The sequence below is a fragment of the Diabrotica virgifera genome, chromosome 1 (genome assembly GCF_917563875.1).
Source record: "Diabrotica virgifera virgifera chromosome 1, PGI_DIABVI_V3a".
Taxonomy (NCBI): domain Eukaryota; kingdom Metazoa; phylum Arthropoda; class Insecta; order Coleoptera; family Chrysomelidae; genus Diabrotica; species Diabrotica virgifera.
Genome location: NC_065443.1, coordinates 215,070,950 through 215,092,704, shown reverse-complemented (window position 1 = coordinate 215,092,704; position 21,755 = coordinate 215,070,950). Strand labels below are relative to the sequence as shown.

Below are 21,755 nucleotides of genomic sequence, written 5' to 3'. Positions count from 1 at the left end.
TTTGCATGCAAGTACAGTGACGCAAAAGGCATCTGATGCCATATTTTTTGTTACTACTCCACTTCCGGTTTCACCGGAAATACCCTTAACTTATTTACTTTAAATGGGACACCCTGTATATTTTTGCCGATTTTAAAAGAACTTGTTATTTTTAATTCATACATACCAAATTTGGAAGAAAAAACTATTAAAACAAGAAATAAATCTCTTTACAGTTAAAAAATAGATTAATTTACTTACGTTAGCGTTAGACCAATGATATTAAAAGTAAACAAAATAATTTCAAATGTTGAAAATGTTTGCTGTTCACCTCCTGACAACGTACAAGCCTATAAATAAATTCGTGAGTCACTTCCTGAGTCACTTCGTGAGCCTATAAATAAATTCATCAATTATTCTTTGTCTCAAATCCTGCAAACATCTTGGTCGCCTAACGTAAACACGTGATTTTAGATAACCCCAAAGAAAAAAAAACTAACAGGTTGAGGTCCGGAGAACGCGCGGGCCACTCTATGAATCCTCTACGTCCAATCCATTGATTTGGAAAATTCACTTCCAAAAAATGAAAATTCACCATAACCGATTATCATTAATATTTCAATACGATCTTTGTCACTTAAATGAACCATTTTTAATACAACTTATTTCTGTCAATTAGTTCAGTAACAGTTTTACCTACTATACTAAATTCAAATAAGTCATGCAGTGCATATAAACAACAATTTTAGTCTACAGTATAGATAGTACTCGTTTATTTCCTACTATGTTGTATTAATACAAAAAATTATCTACAGACACTTTTTAACAAATTTTTTCTACCAAATTTGGTATGTATGAATTAAAAATAACAAGTTCTTTTAAAATCCGCAAAAATATACAGGGTGTCCCATTTAAATTAAATAAGTTAAGGGTATTTCCGGTGAAACCGGAAGTGGAGTAGTATTCTTTGCGTCAAGATATAAGAAATCTGGCCTGGCGCTGGTGGGATGTCCCTACCGATTTAGTATCATAATAAATAGTTGCCGTTACTAATCCCTCAATTGTCTTCGCGACGGGTGGCAATAGTTTTGGAACAGCTGCTAGGGCCGTACTTTATATTATTTACAGAACTGACTCGTTACCTATCAATGCAAATAAATTATTAAAATTAAAATTTCTAGACAATGTATTAAAAATTTTGTTTACTGTAGACGAATTCGTTTAGTCATCTGAAATTAACTTGCTTGGAATCAATTACATACAAATGATCACAAACAATTTTTATGTCCAATGCGCTCATTACGTGAATTTTATGGAGTTAGATTTTAATGTGTTTTATATCGTTTTCACTTTAAACAAAAGGGACTTCCGATAATGCAGCTTTCTATCTTTAAATAAACAAATTAAAGAATCATTAGAAAGAGCATTAGTTAAAGATAAGATATACCTCTAATTATTATTCTATAGCTTTACACATAATTCTCGTGCTTATAGGTATTTAGGTAAAATTAAGTATCATTTATTTATCCAGAAAACATACATTATGGAACATTATGAAAGGGGGGCAAACATATTTAAGTTTGACATTTGCACATTCAGGCAGTTATTTTCTTGCATTTAGATAGAAGGTTAGATCGCGAGTATTCAAGTAAAATGTCTGAAGTCGGTGAAGCTAGTGCTAAGTGTAAAACACGTGTACATTTATCTGATGATGCCAAAGAAATTATTAGGAATGTTTATCAAACTGTGAAAGAAGATAATCCAAATCCAGAAGACGGTAAATTCCTCATCAAGACAACATCTCGACTGACAAGGATGCCATATACAACAGTGTGGAAAATTGTTACGAATAGAATTCAACCTCGTAAAAAGCGGAGTGACTTTTCTACACATAAAGCAGTAGATGAAAAAGACGCTGAGGTAATTAGAAGAGCAATTTACAATTTCTATTCAAAGAACCTAGTTCCAACGCTTAGTATGATCTACGATCAACTTGTTAAAGACTATTCCATTACGTATTCGCCTTCAACTTTATCAAGATTTTTGAATCACATTGGTTTTCGATACAAGAAAATTAATAAGCGATCATCAATAATGGATTCTCCTCGTCCAATTAAATGGAGAAATGAATACTTGGATGCAAAAATGGCTGGCATGGAGGGGAAAGTTTTTTACTATCGGCAAAAAACATTAAAGATTCAAAGCTGGACTACCATGAAAATATGACGAGTAGCTTGTTTAAGGAATGGTTTGAAAAGAAGGTGTTGTCAAATTTGCCTCCAAAAAGTGTAATTGTAATGGATAACGCAACGTATCAGAGCGAACAAATTAGAAAAATCCCCAGTGTAGGTTCGACAAAAAAACAGATATCTGATTTTTTGTATGACAATGATTTGTACTTTGAAGAAACATATACAAAAAAAGAAATGTTGGAAGTTCTTCACACAAAAGTGTTTGAGAAACAATTTGTTATAGACGAATTAGCCAAACGTGATGGTCATAATGTATTGCGATTACCTCCTTACTACTGTGTCTTCAACCCCATTGAATTAATCTGTAGCCAACTTAAGGAAAGTTTACGGCGAAACAACTGCTGTCCCAAATTTAGTAGCGAATCGGTGTCACATGTTGTAGAAGAAATAAAAAAGATTTCCCCAACACTGTGGCAAAATTGTGTTTCACATGTTATAAAAACGGAAGATCATTACAGAACATTAACCTCACATATTAAACCAATAATTATAACATTAGATAACGATTCTAGTGAAGATGACAGATTCTAGTGACATAGAGTTATAATTTGTATTTATTTTTTTCCGTCTAAACTTCAAATTTTATTTTTCTATGTTATTTTCTATGTTATTTTTTCTTATGTTAAAAATTTTGACAGGCGTCAAAATGTTGCATTTGTTCCTTTCCCCTTAATTTTAGCGAATCCGCTCCTGGAGGGTTTTTTGTTTGTTATTATGATACTAAATCGGTAGGGACATCCCACCAGCGCCAGGCCAGATTTTTTATATCTTGACGCAAAGAATAACAAAAAATATGGCAACAGATGCCTTTTGCGTCACTGTACTTGCATGAGAAATCTCATAAATATTGTTCTTTTCGTTTCAAAGATATTTGCTTGGTTCCATACTTTATCCCAACCCAGTATATGTAATATTTTATTCAATTGTAGAGAAAAACAATTATAAACTTACCTTGAAAGATGTTGTAATTGTTGTTGGTGCTGCCTCAAGTATTGTTGGTACTGCATGACATGTTGAGGATGCATATAATGAGCCGGATTGAGATCGGGCGGGGGACGTAAAGGACCTGGTGGAAAATGAGCAATAGCTTCTCCCTGTAAGTAATTTACATTCAGTTAATAAACAGTTAATTTTTGCCAGAAATTAGACTACCAAATGATTTTCGTTCTAAAATAACTCATTAGATATAAAAGAATCACCTTTGGAGATGGCGAGTTTTGATGAGCCGGCGGGGGACTACGACTTCGAGTTAAAAGACTTCTCTCCCCGTGCTGCGTGTTAGTAAAGAAAAAAAGAAGTTAGTAAATAGAAAAAACGCCAGTAAAACGAAAAACTTACCAAATTCGGTTCATATCCAGGCAAAGGTAAGCCAGTCTGTCCAACTATTCTCTGTTGTGGTCCTTGAGGCGATAATTTTGATCTTTGTCCTAGTATGACGTTACCCATGGAAACTTCTATCTTTGGAGGATCCATCATACCTTTCGGGCCTCCCGGTCCTTGAATGATTCTTCCTGCGTTGTTCAAAGGAGATTGAGATTTTATTAAAGGTGGACTAGGTATGGCTCCGCTGATGATTTGGTGTTGGTGCAATGATTTGTTGCCTATTGGACCTTTACTCATCATGACTTGTTGTTTGATCAAGGGCTGATGCTTCATGTGAGCCATCACCATCTGGGTCTGGCTTACCATAGTTGAAGGCAAGTGAGCTTTCGAAACCTGTGCTTGTTTGTTAACTTGCAACATTTGTTGGATTTGTTGTTTTTGTTGCATCAATACAGGAGATAAAACGGGAGGCTTAACCAAGGCCTTGAGTGGCGGTTTTGATGTAACATTAAGAGGAACCGCAGGTCTCGGAGAAATGTGAGCCGCAGAAGAAACACCAACATTTAAATTAGTATTTACGGTTAAGTGTTGGTTAATTGGAGTAACAGTTTTTGTTACAACTGGTGATGGAACTACAGCCTTGGTCGCTACTATTGGAGTAATAGATTTAGTTATTATAACTGGTTTTACTGGTGCAAGAGCAGGAGGTGTAGAAACAGCATTGACAACTGATCTTGTCACTACTATTTCTTGAGGAACTGGCTTAGATGTAACTACAACAGAAGGTGTAGTTGAAGTAATTTCTACTGCTGGTTTTGGTTGAACTATAGGAGGCGGTGCTTGATGCACAACGGCCTGTGCAGCTTGAGATGCTAAAACATGTGCTTTTAAACTATGTGGTTTTTGTTGAACGATCTTTAACTGCTGAGGTTGGGCTATTACGCTCGCCTGCGTCTTGGGGACTTCGGCTACAGGCTTGGGTGACTCTACTTGTTGTTTAACAAGAGCCGCTTCTGGTTTTTTGTTCAAAGGCTGAGGCATATTAGACGTGCCTGGTAATGGTATATACTTTCCTTCTTCACTCTCCCTCATTGGAATTAGTTCTCCAGTTACCGGGTCTATTAGGCTGGTAGGTTCGTTTGGATTTGTCGGGTTAAATGCAGACTTAATACGACGAAGAACAGTAGCTTTAAGACCCTCGATTTGTTTTTCTTTGGGAGTTTCTATAGGTTTGGGCTTTTCAACGAGTTTTTCCATTTCTACCGTAAGTTCGGGTTCTTTTGATTTCTCGGGTTCTCTCGTTTTTTCAGTAGGTTTTAATGGTGGCGACAAAACTAGTTTTATTTCTTCTTTGGAAGTTTCCTCAGATGACGAATTCTCAGCTGCTTCGGAACCTCTCCGTCCTCTTCTACCCCTAGGTGATTTTCGGGGTGTATCAGGTTGAGATGGACCCTGTTTAGGCGTAGCTTGTCGTCCGGATCTTCTTTGGTTAGACGTGGCTCGAGTTTGAACTGTATTTTTAACAACATCTTCGATAGTGTCATCGACAGTAGTTTTGGATGTGTCTCGTTCTTGTAGTCTCCTCGATTTTCGGGTGTTTGTTGATGGAGAAAGAAATTCTTCCTTGTTTTCAAGTGGTTTAATGGGTGGTGGCGAAATTTCTTTAGGTTGTTCTTTACCAATTTCTTTGGCTCCATCCTTAGTTACTTCTTTAACGATTGCTGTTGTTTGAGCATTGTTTGAATTTAATATTGCAGGTGATTTTATCGTTAGGATTAGTCTTGGACGTTGTTCTTTATTTGAATCATCAGGTTCATCTCTGAATTCATAGACGTCAGCTGGAGATGAATCAGATTCAGTTTTCGACGGTTTTCTTTCAGAGCGTGGTTTTCCACCTCGCCCACGTTTTGTACTAACAGGAGTAGATTGAGATAATTCTTTTAATTTGCCTCTGCGTGTTTGGATTCCACCTGCTCTTTCCAATGTTGAACTTGGTCGTTCAACCTTCTGGGGTTTAATGGTTCTACCTCGACCTCTACCTCCACGACGGCTACTAGAACGTAACATTGGAGCTTCTCTAGGTTGTTCAGTAACTTCCGGCTCAGTTTCAGTCGATTCGTCTAATATATCGGAAGTGTCACCACCCTTGGTTTCTTCTGCTACAGGAGATGGTTCTTCTTTCTTTTCTGGACTTTGCGGTACAGCTTCTTTACTTTCAGTTGGAATGTTGTCAGTTTCATTAGTTTCTTCTTTCTCTGGTTTAGGGTCGTCAAACCATTCACTTTTACCGTTTTCGCTGCTGTGATCAGACATTTCATCTGCCGAACAAAGTGTCTTGATAACAGAATCAATATTGACTTCTTTTGCTGACCAATAATCGCTGTCCTCTTTTGAGTCAAGGGGGTCATCTTTAGCAAGAATATCGGCACTAGCAGAACGTTCTTTGCTGATGTCTGAAACGATACTTTCAGTTTCGGTTTTTTCCTCATCCATTTTTTCAACTTTGTTACATATGTCTTTATCACTATCAACTAATATTTTTTCTTCCAAATTTTCAATTTTGGGTTCTTCTTTATGTTCTAATTTAACTAATAATTCTGGCGACTTTTCTGTGGCGGACGAAACAATTTCTTCTTTAATTTTAGGAGACGACTTTTCTAGTGTCATATTCAGCTCCTCAGTTACTGCCTCAATTGCTAGCTTTACTGGCTTCTCTTCTTTATTTAATTCTGCTGGTTCATGTTTTATTTCTGGTGTTGACAATACAGAAGTGGTTTTAAATGAATCAACAGCAGAAGCAGTAGAAACAATCACTGGACTTGGTGTAGATGTAACTAAGGGTTCTGCTACTTTTGGAGTAGGTACTCTGGGTAGTTCTACGAGTTTTGGAGTAGGCTGTATCACAAACGACGGACAAGAGACCTCTGGAGGCATGGTCACTGCAGTTATAGAACTTGTTACCGGGCTTGGGCTTGACGATGTTGGCTTTGGACTTGGTGCTGCTGGTGGCGTAGGTTTCGGACTTGGGGAATTCTTTAAACGAGGACTAAGGGCGCTGGGTGAAAATGGATTAGGACTTGGACAATTTGTTGATGATTTGGGACTTGGTAGGGTTGGTGTTGGTATTGTAAAAGTATCTTTTGGAATTGTTATTGGCTGTAAAGGTGGATGTGAAGGTACTACTGCTGGTTGAGCAATGCTCGCTGGTACCACAGGAGGTAAAGGTTGGTTAGTTTCTCTTGCTGTGGAATTATCTTGATTATGAGATGATGTGGGAATATTAAAGGTGGGATGTGGTGGATTACTCATATAATTGAAATTATGTGGGTTGATCTGTCTCGTAGGAACAAGTAGTCCCTGTGGCTGTAAATGCCTAATATTTCCTGGAATTACCATTCTTGGCGGATTTGGTCCAAAGTTACCAAACTGTGGTGATTGTAAAGTAGAGGATTGGTATACCATTCTAGCGCGTTCTTGGCTACGAACTTCGGATGTTGAAACCAATTTAGGAGGCTCCAATGTATGAGCAAGCTTAGATTGTTGCAAAATCACTGTTGTAGGCTGCATTGCTTTGGAGACCATTACGGATGTAATTGGCATTCTGTTATGAATTAAACCAGGAGGTAATCTAGGAGACAATCCCGACTCTACTAAGGAGGTGGGCGCTTTATTTATTTGCATTGGAGAACGAGCTGGTAGATTATGCAGCTGTGGAGGAGTTGGTGACTTTGTTAATGTCTGAACGACAGGAACAGCTTGTAATTTGTTTGCTACTTCACCAAGAGGAGATAAGCTTAAATGATCCTGCTTTGAAAGAGGTTTTAGCGGTGGAAAAGGAGACTCAGCAATCTTTAGTACCGGGGGACTTGTGTAATTTCTTGAAGTTGCTCCTGTTACTGGAGTGTTTTGAACTGAAGGACTGGATACTGCTATAACTGCCTTTTGTTCTATTTTAATAACAGATGGCGCAGGTTTTGAAGTAGGAACGTCTAGTTTAGAATCTACAGGCCATGATTTTGAAATAACTGTACGTTGTTGCTGTTCTGGTAAAACTGGAAGATCTCTTTTTTCAACATTTAAGGTCTTCTTTGCTTCCACTGCTGTTTGCGGTCTTATCGGTGTGAGAGATGGCGGACTACCAATATTAGGAGTTGTTTTCAATACTGGGATCGGTGTTACAGATTTGTCGTCCATATGGTTAGCAAAGATAGGTGGTAGATCAGGTGTCTTTGGTAGTGGAGGGAAATCAGACATTTCGGGAGTCTTTGGAGCAGTATCAAATCTTAGTGGCACATCTTCCTGTTCTTCGGTATCAGTGTCAATCTGTAGATCATGTTCACTTTGTGGTGTATCAGGTTTTACATCTAAATCTGCGGCACTTAAGCTTTGTACTGCTTGTCGCATTTCTTCATCATCTTGAACATTATTTTCTTCAACTAAAGTATTAGAGGGTTCTTCCAAAATAGTATTTTCAGTGTAAAATTCTTCTTGTTTAACACTACCGAAACTCTCACCTAACAAAGCAGCTACTGCATCTTCAGTCTCTTCTTGGGAAATTACAACTCTAGGCTTTTCATCTGGTACGGGAGTTGGCTTCTCTTCTTCTTCTTTAACGACTATTTCTTCTTTCTTGACAATTGGTTCAAACTCAGAGATTGATTTTACAGCTGACTCATGTATCTTTTCGTCTATTTGTGTACCGAATCCAGGTATTAACTTATCACGTATAATTTCTTGTGGAGCTGATTTAATTATGATAGTATTAAGAGGAATAACCGGTAAATCAGGAGTAAGAGGTTTTTCCGAAGGTTGTTCTTCTAAAATGTTAGGTAAACTGGCACTCGGTGGAGGAGGTGGAGTGACGACTTCTTCTTTAATTGTCAATTTCTCTATAACTGGAGAAGAAGTTAAAACAGGAGATGGAGAAGTTTCTGTCTTAATTTCAGCATGTTTAACTTTGTTCTTATCATGATGGTGGTGATTATGATGTTTATTTTTCTCATCTTTGCTTTTCTTCCTTTTCTTTTTCTTTTCTTTGCCTTCCCTTCTTTCTTCTTTGTCTTTTTTAATCCCTATAACCTCATTGAAGGTAAATGCATCTTCAGTCGCGTCTAAAGCATCGGCAGATTTACTTACGCTTTCAGAAGCATCCAGGCTTTCGTCTAGCATCATATTGGCTTCTAGTTGTTTCCCCATATCTATATAATCCATACTATTTTCGTTGCTCTCTTGACCAGCGGTTGCCAAAGACGATGCAGCGGCAGCAGCGGCCAAAGTAGCTGCAGCAGCAGCTGCTTCTTGAAGACGACGTTCTTTTTCCCGACGTTTCTTTTCCTTCTTTCGTTTATGTTCTTCTTTGTCCCTCTCTCGTTCTGATTTTTCTTTGATTTTAATTTCAGGTTCTTTTTCGGATTCACTATTATAGTTCTGTTGTTGCGTGTTAATTTCCTCTTCTGTAAGTGTCTTAATTTTGGGTTGTTGTTGGGTTTCTTTGTTTCCGTTTTCAGAATCTTCAGAAAGCGAGCCGAAAATATTTTCCATTTTCCCTTCCCTTTTACTATCGCATTTGCCCTCCAATTTGTTCTTTTTAGATTTTTTCGACTTCTCCCTACCTTCTCTGTTTTTGTCTCGTCGTTTTTCTTTCTTGCTGTGATCTTTCTTCTTTTCGTGTTTCGGTTTTTCTATAGTTTCTGATTGTAGGGAATCTGAAATTATATCCAGCTTGGAAGTGTCTTCGCTACTTAAAGAGTGTTTCTGTTTCCTTTGTTTCTTTTTGTGCTTCTTTTCTCTCCTCTCAGTTCTTTCTTTTCTGGCAGCTTCATGTGCCTCTTCGTCAGTGGTGATATCAACGAAGGAATTCTTGTTGTTGAATTTTTCTGATTTTACATCTGATTGACTAACATCGCTAAATAATGAACTATTCATTTCTGTAGGTGATTCTTGGTATTTACTATTCCTTCTCTCTGTTTTAATGAGTTTACTCAAGTCTTCCTTGTCATCAAATAATTGTGGTTTATCTTCGGGGATATTGTAAGATGACTGGATCTCTGTTGAAGTAGAATCTGTGAACAACTCTGCCTTGATGTGTTGCAATTTCTTTTTGTTGTTTTCGTCTTCTGAAGTATCACTAGTTATTCGAGATTTTAGAGTTTTTAATATAAGTGATTTGTTTCTAGATTCATCATCACTCGTATCCATTATGTCTTGCTTCAGATGTTTAAATATAGCTGAAGAATCAGAATCAGAATATATTTCTTTTTTCTTCATTGGTTTTCGCTCTTGACTTTCATCGTCTGAACTGTCGATGAGCATTTTAGGACACCTCTTCATTTTGATTTCGCTATGTTCTTTATCAGAATCTGAATCTTCGTCCCATGATGTTGAACGCTTCTTTTCCTCTCGTTTCGCTCTACTTTGTTTAAGCTGTGTAAATTTCGCTTTTAGTTTCTCTTGCCGCTTTTCTTCTTCGAGCTTAGCCATGTTTTTGCAGCTTCTAGCCTTTACTTTATCGTACATAGATATATAAGCAGGTTCATCGTCTACAATGTCAAAAATGGAATGTTTCTTTGGTTCATCAGAATCACTATCTGAACTATTTGTCAGCTTACGTATTCTATCTCGCTTTTTCTTCTCCTCACTTGACTTGGAGCCTTCAGCATCCGATTTGCTACGACTAGATTTCTCCAAAGAGTGGATCTTTTCGAGTTTTTTAATTTTTTCATGTTCTTCTTGAGTTATTCGCTTCTCTTTAGATTCTTTATCTTTCTTAAATTTTTCACTCTCTTCTGTAGATTTTAGTTCCAGCCTATTGAGAAATTCTTTATCTGTTAATGGAATATTTGTTGTTGTCTCGTGGGCTTCCTTTTCTCGACTTTTACTTTTCGATTTTTGTTTTTCTAACTTATGTTTTTTGTGACGTTCTTCTCTTTCTTTTCGTTTTTCTTCGGAATCTTTCGAACTATGTTTTTCATGGGATTTATTAATATTATTCTTATGTTTGCTCTTGATCCTCTCCTCAGATCGTGTACTATCTTTGGAATCTCGTCTTTCATGAGACAATTTCACTTTTTTGGTCTCTTCAGCTTCTATCGTCTCATGCGAGCTAAACCTGCGTTTTGAACCAATACTAGCAGGTAGGCTATTGTTTCTCTCTTTTCTCTTCGAAGGATCTTTATCATGTAATTTTGTTTTATCAAGGTCTATAGACATGTGTCTTGTTTCAACTAGTTCTCTGATTCTATTGTCTACTAAATGTTTATGTTTTTCATGTATATTGTTATCCCTATTTTCTTTAATGCTTTCTTTTCTCCTTTCAGATTCCCTATCCAAATGTATTTTCTTCTCAAAACTATGTTGATTTGTGCTTATTTGGTTTACTATCTTTTCTTCTTTCTCTTTATGTTCTATGTGTTTATCAAGGTGGTTTTCCCTATGTTTATTATCACTGTGAGTTTCTCGATGCTTGTTGTGTTCATCTTTTCTTTTTTCTTGATTGTCTTCTTTATGCCGAACTCGTTCCCTTTCTCGTTTTTCTCTCTCTATCCTCTCTTCTTCTTCTCGCCGTTCTTTTTCTTCTTTAAATTTTCTGTCAGCTTCATCCTTATCTCTTTTCTCTTTTTCTATTCGCTCTTGCTCCTGTCGTTCTCTTTCCAGCTTCTCTTCCTGCAGTCGCCTTTCGGTATCTTCTTTTTCTTTCCGTTCTCTTTCGAGCCTTAGTCGTTCAAGTCTCTCTTGTTCCTGTCTTTCTTTTTCTAGACGTTCCTTTTCTCTTTGGGCTTTTTCTTCTCTCTCTAATCTAAGTTTCTCTTTCTCTGCTCGTTCTTTTTCTTGCTGCTCCTTTTCTAACCTTTCTTTTTCCAGTCTCTCCTTTTCTAACCTTTGTTTTTCTAATTCACTCTCTCTTTCTAAGCGTTCCTTTTCTATTCGTTCTTTTTCTAGTCTTATTTTTTCTTGTTTTTCATGTTCGTGTCGTTCTCTCTCAATTCTCTCTTTTTCTGACTTTTCCTTTTCTAGTTTTTTGTTTTCTGCTTTAATTTTTTCCATTCGTTCGATTTGTGCTCTTTCTTTATGAGCTTCCGCATCACTGTCGTCTGATTTCCGCGCACTAGCATCACTATTTCTTCTTGTTTTTACATCAGCTCTTGGGGAATTACTATTAGAGTCTCTCCTACAAGATATTTTCTCTCCGGTCTTATCACCTTTCGTCTTGACTTCACCCGGAATGTTAACGCTGGTCTTTTCACTAGTTTTTACAGGAGGTACAGAAGACACTACGTTACTTTTATTTACAGTTATTTTGCTAATTGTTCTCGTATCACTCGGCGCACTCGGACACGGTTTCAGTCTGTTTTCACCATGGGAGGCACCTCGTGCAGGCGAGGGCATCGACGAAGACGTGGTCGTTGCGGTGGTTGTTGTCGTTACTGCCGTAGTGACTGTGGTGGTGCTGGTGGCCGCGGCCGTGGGTGGTGCCACTGAAATCGTGGTCGTCGCTGAAGATGTCTGAGGAAGCGACGAAACTACCGGTGACATGAGATTAGGCGGATGCGTCGGAAAAGGGTATTGGAGACCTTTTGCTGCTTGAATACCGGTTCCTGAAAAATATAAATAATTGTACAGGAGGAAAAAAATTCAAAAACAACAAGACAGAAACAAAAAAAAACTACTGGGAAGTTTAATCACTCACATGCATGAATATACTTTGAAGTAAGTTCTAATAGTCCAGTCGGGTTAGGCGAATAATAGGCCTAACCTTGCATGCCGAGCTGCCCCAAATTTTATTTTCCTAATCTTTAGGGGAGGTCAATAGTAGTGTAAATTTAAAATCGCGACTGAATTCCGCCATTGCGTTAGCCGCCATCTTGATTTTAAACGAGGACCGTTTTAAAATCAATATTTAAGGTAGTATGCATGGGGTAAAGGCGCGAGCGTAAGACCTGAATGGTTTTACAGCAATTGTTTTTGTTCAATATCTCCGCCATTTTTAACTTTTTGACAAAAAGTGTAAGGACTGAACCTGTTGCAATTGCGATTTCCTACAATTTTTCGAGAGAACCAGTGGCGGATCTACGAGGTAGGGGTAGGGAAAATTCCCACCCAACAAGATGCAAGACATCTTGCGGTAAACGGTGCGGATATCATAAAGTCGGTCTAAAATGTTCAATCATATGCCAGAGCTGCTGTGGTGAAACCTGTGATAATAATGTTGTACAGCTTCAGGAAGTACTCAATGATAATGACGACGACGATGACATCATCACAAATCTTGACAAATTAAATTAATTTGATGAGAACGACTTCGAAGAGGAAATTGACGAATTTAATTTAGCAGTACCATCGTCGAAGAAGGCCAAAATTGGGTAGATACGACAAAAAACATCTCGAAACAAGAGGTCTGACCGATGTGAAATAGCGAAAATTTAGCAAAAAAATAGTTTAATTTTTTTTTTATTTTTTTTTGTATGTACATTTTTGCAAAGTTAATAATAAACGAGATAATTCAATAATTATGCTTTGTCACTATCCCCCTCCCTGTAACTCCGAAAATATCGACGGCGTCAAAAAATTGTCTAAGAGGAAATTGCAGAAAATCGCAATAGCAACAATTTAAATAGTTACCATTTTCTCGAAATTTTCAAAATGGTCGAGATATTGGACAAAAACAATTGCTGTAAAACCAAACGGGTCTTACGCTCGCGCCTTTACCGCATACGTACTGGCTTAAATATTGATTTTAGCAAAAAAATGAAAGAGATCAAAATTATATAAAATTTGATTTTTTCCATTTTTGTATAGGTACATTTTTGTCGTAAGACTAATACCTAATAAAAGAGATAAGTCAGTAACTATGCTCTAATCGTATCTGTTTTCCTCCTTAATTCGGAAAATATCGACCGCATGAAAAAATTGTAATAAACGAAATTATAGAAAATCTTATTTACAAAAATGTCTGTCCTTTTTTGACGAAAAGTTGAGATAGGCTGAGATATTGAACAAAAACAATTGCTGTAAACCCAACCAGGTTTTACGCTCGTTCTTTTACAGCATACGTACTACCTTAAATATTGATTTTAGCAAAAAATGAAACATTTCTCCATTTTTGTATAGGTACATATTTTTTGTAAAACTAATAATAAACGAGATAATTCAATAAACATGCTCTCTCTGTCACTATGTTCCCCCATAACTCGGAAATATCGACCGCACGAAAAAATTGTAATAAACGAAATTATAGAAAATCGCATTTTCAACAATTTCAGTTCTTACACTTTTTGTAGAAAAGTTGAAAATGGCGGAGATATTGAGCAAAAACGGTTCTCGTTTAAAATCAAGATGGCGGCTAATGCAATGGAGGAATTCAGTCGCGATTTTAATGCTAAGATTATTTTAAAGATCATGGGAAGTACAGAAACCAATAATTTACGGCTGCTTTATAGATTTTAAAAATAGTCCAGGGTAATAAGGTTTTTTCCATGACACTCGAGCAGCCAGGGTACTGAAGAGTTTTTTAGACAGGTAATACCTATAAGAGCAAATTGTAACTATTTCCTGCGTAGGATCTGGCGGTCATTTTTATTTATAAACAATTAAGTGTCAAAAAATAGCATTTCCCCTTTTTTTTCAATTCAATGGAAAACAGTGAAACTTATGGTTTTTTTAGTACAAATATCTTTGAGATTATGGAAAAAGCTTTAAAATGACGTAGGTATTACAAAGTTTGATATACTCATTTATTGTTAATATAATTGCGAAAAAAGGTCTGAATTGTTCTTTTGTGCTTAATATGTGACAAAAATTTCAAAGCGATTCATTCAATTGTTTAAATTTTATTCAAATTGTTTATCCCAGAGAGCATTTTTTTTTGTAATAACATAAGTCAGAAAAAAATTACGTTAGAACCATTCCACAGGTGTCAAATGAAAGAGCATGAGCTATATTTTCAACTTGGTTAAAAAAAAGCGAATAAAAAATTCATTTATTAGTAGGGGAAGGTGAGGTAAAATAGGATACTTGGGTAAAACGGGATAGTGCTTCTAGCGGCCTACCAATGACGTCAGCCGCGGTGAAAATACTTAAAACATTCGTCTAATGAGCCTTGGCTTGTAGTTCGAACGCGCCGTAGTTTAAACACCCGACCTCTCAGACCAAAATATGTGTTTTGACAGGTGCCTGATGTAATTTTCGGGTCCCACGTTTTAAGCCTGTAACTTTTGTTTTAAACAAGTTTTACTTTATCGTACTATATACGTAGTATAGTATAATAAAGTGATAGGATCGTGCAAAAAAAATTTTTTCAGATTTCACTTTTTTTCGACGTTTTGAGTCCCCCTGAGTCTAAAAAGCAAATAAAAAAAAGTAAAATTTAATAAAAAATTTTGGTCTTGGTAAAAGGTATATTATTTTAAAAAGCCCTATAGGGCTACAAACATCGAACAGAACGTTTTCGCTCTAAAAAGAGCATCATCAGTGTTGCCTAAAATAAGTATAACCATATTAATTATCAAAATGTTGAATTTAAAGTGATGACCAAGGTAGAATCAAAGTTTGGTTATACTTACAAGAACATGGTGAGCCAACCAAAAAATACGAAGGTCAAAGCCTTTCAAAAATGGACTAAAAGTCACATCAAAATGCTAACATAGCAAATTCCAAAGGATGGATATAATCCCTAAGGATATGGCCCTAGGATAACATATGACTCCCACACGTTGTAAGTGGGTCAAAGGTAACAAATTAGGTCATTATGTTACAAGAGCTGACAGGCAACTAAGATATGAGATATCAAAAGCGAATCTGTCTGATGTCAAGACAACAATTGTCAATGGAACTTGAAGTATCATGAAAAATTGGTTACACAGCTACTAAATTTATAGTTGTTTATAGTACAAGCAATGATAACAGCTAACATCAGTGTGTTGGAATTATAAAAATAAAGAGTTAGTGAGAATAAATTATCTAGATGTAAAATAGAAGGGGGGAATTTGAGTACCCACAATCATCAATGAAGTGTACGTAAATTGATGAAGAAAGATAGGCAAAACAACATACAGATAATGTAATGTATGGTTTATGTTTTGAAATTAGATAATTTATATTTGTGAACCAACACAAATGATGGCTGAGAGGCTGGCTGAAAAACTAGAGACAAAATAGGGGTCGTGATATCAAATGCTGAAAAAGTTGTAAATGCAAAATCTTATTTATAAATTAATAAAATATAGATGGGTTCATCAACACAAATTTACAAGACTGAAAAGGTTGTATTACAAGCTTAGTCCAAATTTCTTTATTATGTCCTTTTATGTTAAATAACATCTAGGGCAAAGAAAAATTAATAACTTGGATAAAAGTGTCTAAGCTACAACTAAAGTGGGGTCAGATGAAGATAAGTGTTGAGTAAGATTATTGACTATATGAGAAAATTAAAAATTGTGTTTATTTGAGATAGATGAGTTTGTGGTAGATAAAGTAAATTTGACATCACTATTGAGACTAATTAACATTATTGAGAGACTGGGGACTCCAGAGACCAGGCAACCAAACAAACCAAATGATGAATGAAAGGTTGGCTGAATGGAATAACTACTAGATGTGTGAAACTTGAAAGATATATTGTACAGTATTATTGGTTGATTTAGTTTAGAATGAAATAGTTATGATTGGACACTAAACGAAAAACGGTTTGAAAAGATGATGTGGAGAGAATGGGATATATATTGAATAGATATAGTTGTGTACAAGTTGTGACAAATGGATGTTGTGGATATAGTTGAAATTGCTTTGTTTGGGAGAAGAAAAATTTTTTGAAGAAAGGATTAGATGATTATCGAAAATTGAGTGAACATGTGGATGTGTGTGAATAAGAAGAGAAAAGAAAGAAATAGAACAATATTGGTAGATGCGAATAATTAGGAGAAATAAAGTAATATAAGAAACAGATTTATAATGTAATTTATGAGAAAAGTTGACGATGTAACGGTTGAAAGTCACGATTGAAAGACACATGGCGATTAACACAATTTGGACTTCTCTGTTTCTCTTTGACTATTTCAAGATCCTCGTATAGGTCCAATCTCAGAAAGTTTTTATCGGGAATGTTATGTATTAGGGATACGTTATCAGGGATATTGAGAGTATGGTTGTTTTGTTTAAGATGTTGAGAGAAGGTTGATGTATTCTCTCTTTTAGTATGTTCAAGTGAACGGGAGGCAAGTGACCTACAAGTTCTCCCTATATATGTGGCATCACAATCAGAGCATTGCAATTTATAGACACCGCTACGATTCATGTAGTTAATAGGGTCTTTGGAGTTGGAAAGGCACTGTCCTAAATTACTTGATACCTTAAATGAAATTTGAATGTTATCAACTGATCTTTTAATAATATCTCTAATATCTCCAGACAAACGTTCATGATGATATGGTAAGGAAGTGTAAATGGGTTTGGTGGTCGAATCTCTGGGGAACGCAGCCTCTCTCAAGACTCTCAGTTGTCTCTTATGGATAAACTTGTCTATGATGTTAGGTTCGTAACCATTATTGAAGGCTATTTGTTTGAGAATGTTCAATTCTTTGTTGTAATTGGATTGTGATAGAGGGGTAGTTTCTAAACGGTGTATGAAACTGTGAAATGCTGAATATTTGTGTGAAATGGGGTGATTAGATGATAGGGGTATGACATGGTCCGTCTGTGTTGGTTTCCTATAGATACTGAAATCGAAATGGTCATTTAATCTGGTGATAGTGAGGTCAAGAAAGTTAATGGATTGGGATAATTCTAGTTCCATGGTGAACTTAATATTAGGATGGATTTGGTTGATTTTAGAAAGAAGTGAATCAGCTAAATTAGAATTCCCGGCTATGAATAACAAACAGTCATCCACATAACGAAACCAGTGTAGAATCTCCGGATTTTTCATGATCTGTGTGGATTCTAGATGATCCATGAAAATATCAGCTAAGAGAGGGGATAGGCAACTACCCATGGCTAAGCCATCAGGTTGTCTGTAAAATTTGTTGTTGAAAACAAAAAAGTCTTGAGCTAGACAAAATTGTAATAATTGGATGATGGAATCTGTAGTAGACATGGTGATTGAACTGGCTCTAAGAAGAGAGTGTACCAGATTAATCTGGTACACTCTCTTCTTAGAGCCAGTTCAATCACCATGTCTACTACAGATTCCATCATCCAATTATTACAATTTTGTCTAGCTCAAGACTTTTTTGTTTTCAACAACAAATTTTACAGACAACCTGATGGCTTAGCCATGGGTAGTTGCCTATCCCCTCTCTTAGCTGATATTTTCATGGATCATCTAGAATCCACACAGATCATGAAAAATCCGGAGATTCTACACTGGTTTCGTTATGTGGATGACTGTTTGTTATTCATAGCCGGGAATTCTAATTTAGCTGATTCACTTCTTTCTAAAATCAACCAAATCCATCCTAATATTAAGTTCACCATGGAACTAGAATTATCCCAATCCATTAACTTTCTTGACCTCACTATCACCAGATTAAATGACCATTTCGATTTCAGTATCTATAGGAAACCAACACAGACGGACCATGTCATACCCCTATCATCTAATCACCCCATTTCACACAAATATTCAGCATTTCACAGTTTCATACACCGTTTAGAAACTACCCCTCTATCACAATCCAATTACAACAAAGAATTGAACATTCTCAAACAAATAGCCTTCAATAATGGTTACGAACCTAACATCATAGACAAGTTTATCCATAAGAGACAACTGAGAGTCTTGAGAGAGGCTGCGTTCCCCAGAGATTCGACCACCAAACCCATTTACACTTCCTTACCATATCATCATGAACGTTTGTCTGGAGATATTAGAGATATTATTAAAAGATCAGTTGATAACATTCAAATTTCATTTAAGGTATCAAGTAATTTAGGACAGTGCCTTTCCAACTCCAAAGACCCTATTAACTACATGAATCGTAGCGGTGTCTATAAATTGCAATGCTCTGATTGTGATGCCACATATATAGGGAGAACTTGTAGGTCACTTGCCTCCCGTTCACTTGAACATACTAAAAGAGAGAATACATCAACCTTCTCTCAACATCTTAAACAAAACAACCATACTCTCAATATCCCTGATAACGTATCCCTAATACATAACATTCCCGATAAAAACTTTCTGAGATTGGACCTATACGAGGATCTTGAAATAGTCAAAGAGAAACAGAGAAGTCCAAATTGTGTTAATCGCCATGTGTCTTTCAATCGTGACTTTCAACCGTTACATCGTCAACTTTTCTCATAAATTACATTATAAATCTGTTTCTTATATTACTTTATTTCTCCTAATTATTCGCATCTACCAATATTGTTCTATTTCTTTCTTTTCTCTTCTTATTCACACACATCCACATGTTCACTCAATTTTCGATAATCATCTAATCCTTTCTTCAAAAAATTTTTCTTCTCCCAAACAAAGCAATTTCAACTATATCCACAACATCCATTTGTCACAACTTGTACACAACTATATCTATTCAATATATATCCCATTCTCTCCACATCATCTTTTCAAACCGTTTTTCGTTTAGTGTCCAATCATAACTATTTCATTCTAAACTAAATCAACCAATAATACTGTACAATATATCTTTCAAGTTTCACACATCTAGTAGTTATTCCATTCAGCCAACCTTTCATTCATCATTTGGTTTGTTTGGTTGCCTGGTCTCTGGAGTCCCCAGTCTCTCAATAATGTTAATTAGTCTCAATAGTGATGTCAAATTTACTTTATCTACCACAAACTCATCTATCTCAAATAAACACAATTTTTAATTTTCTCATATAGTCAATAATCTTACTCAACACTTATCTTCATCTGACCCCACTTTAGTTGTAGCTTAGACACTTTTATCCAAGTTATTAATTTTTCTTTGCCCTAGATGTTATTTAACATAAAAGGACATAATAAAGAAATTTGGACTAAGCTTGTAATACAACCTTTTCAGTCTTGTAAATTTGTGTTGATGAACCCATCTATATTTTATTAATTTATAAATAAGATTTTGCATTTACAACTTTTTCAGCATTTGATATCACGACCCCTATTTTGTCTCTAGTTTTTCAGCCAGCCTCTCAGCCATCATTTGTGTTGGTTCACAAATATAAATTATCTAATTTCAAAACATAAACCATACATTACATTATCTGTATGTTGTTTTGCCTATCTTTCTTCATCAATTTACGTACACTTCATTGATGATTGTGGGTACTCAAATTCCCCCCTTCTATTTTACATCTAGATAATTTATTCTCACTAACTCTTTATTTTTATAATTCCAACACACTGATGTTAGCTGTTATCATTGCTTGTACTATAAACAACTATAAATTTAGTAGCTGTGTAACCAATTTTTCATGATACTTCAAGTTCCATTGACAATTGTTGTCTTGACATCAGACAGATTCGCTTTTGATATCTCATATCTTAGTTGCCTGTCAGCTCTTGTAACATAATGACCTAATTTGTTACCTTTGACCCACTTACAACGTGTGGGAGTCATATGTTATCCTAGGGCCATATCCTTAGGGATTATATCCATCCTTTGGAATTTGCTATGTTAGCATTTTGATGTGACTTTTAGTCCATTTTTGAAAGGCTTTGACCTTCGTATTTTTTGGTTGGCTCACCATGTTCTTGTAAGTATAACCAAACTTTGATTCTACCTTGGTCATCACTTTAAATTCAACATTTTGATAATTAATATGGTTATACTTATTTTAGGCAACACTGATGATGCTCTTTTTAGAGCGAAAACGTTCTGTTCGATGTTTGTAGCCCTATAGGGCTTTTTAAAATAATATACCTTTTACCAAGACCAAAATTTTTTATTAAATTTTACTTGTAATTAATGGTATACAGCCAGCTACAGGAAATTCTTCCTAGTGGAAATAAAAAAAACATGTCGGAAGTATGTACGTACGTACGTACGTACGTACTACGCCACCGCCCAGCAAAAACTACTGGACCGATTTTGATGAAATTCGGTATGAGTAAGTTTAAAAGTATTTTGTCGAGAAACTAAGCTTTTAAAAAAAATCTCTCAAAGGGGGGCCGAAATAGGGGGGTTATTTAGGGCCCATTTTTGCAAATTTTGACAGAAATAAATGAAATTCAACTCAAAGTAAGCTCATCGATAGGTAAATAAAAGTACGGAATTTGACATTTCCAAATTCAAAATGGCGGCCAACATGGCCGACCGCCCCCCCGACACATTTCCCTATCTATCTAAAAAGTTTTTGAAGATAAGTTTAATTTGAAGAAGTCGTTATATAGCCTAAAGATGGGGCTATAAGAAAGATGTTATCGTTTTTCAGAAAAAGTTACGGGTTGCCTATATTTAAGGGGTCAAATTTTGACATAAATTTGAACTAGATTTTCTCAAAAATGGCTCCAAGGAATTTTTTTATTTTTTGATATATTTTTGATATCCTATCAGTAAACTAAATGACATTAGTCATATATCTTAACTCCCCATAGGAGGGGAGTTATGAATTTTTTATAAAAAAATATTCGAGTGCCCGTAACTTCCTTCTTAATAGAAACTAAAATTTGAAATTTTGCAGACATATATGGTATTTTATTATCTATTATCACAATAAATTTTACCAAAAACATGGCTTACGGTTGAACCGGAAATGAATAAAAAATCTTAATTTTTTTGATACGCCCTGTATATTTTAACACATTTTGAAAGAATGCAAAATTACCTCTCCAATGACATAAAATTTATTGCTGTAGCTCAAAAACTCGAAAAGTTACGGTAAATAGAAATTTTGCTATAATCTTATGTGTGTCCTCTCTCACGCGTTCATAGCAGAGCATTATTGTAGAGCAGTCAATGAGGGTATTTGGCTCCGAATTCCATCCTACTACATTGATGTACTTGATATTTTCACAGTAAGTAGGGAATAGCTCAAGAAACAAAATCTACCCTATATACTATGGCGCTTTTATCTTGGGGCGGTTCCCACTTCTTCAAGGGGGTGGAAAATTTGTTGGTCAAAATAAGCACGGAAGTGGCTGAAGAACCTATTTCTAAGCAAAAACTGGTCTATACTTTTTTTTGAGAACTCAATACTTTTTGAGTTATGCGTAGTTGAAAATTGGCCATTTTCATTGAAAAATGACACCTTTTCGGACGGATT

General features: G+C 35.8%; 1 protein-coding gene across 3 annotated transcripts in view; it reads right to left on the bottom strand.

Moving 5' to 3' along the window:
* The window catches only part of LOC114326422 (protein split ends), a 507,603-nt gene that overhangs the window by 20,384 nt on the left and 465,464 nt on the right, over positions 1 to 21,755 (bottom strand). For 2 of the 3 annotated variants that reach the window (XM_050647093.1, XM_050647099.1), the window contains exons 10-12: positions 3,570 to 12,148; positions 3,431 to 3,502; positions 3,183 to 3,325 (exon numbers count right to left, since the gene is read on the bottom strand). In XM_050647093.1, the coding sequence (XP_050503050.1) occupies positions 3,183 to 3,325; positions 3,431 to 3,502; positions 3,570 to 12,148 (8,794 nt within the window). The remainder of the gene's footprint in view (positions 1 to 3,182; positions 3,326 to 3,430; positions 3,503 to 3,569; positions 12,149 to 21,755) is intronic. The other variant, XM_050647097.1, reaches the window with a different exon arrangement.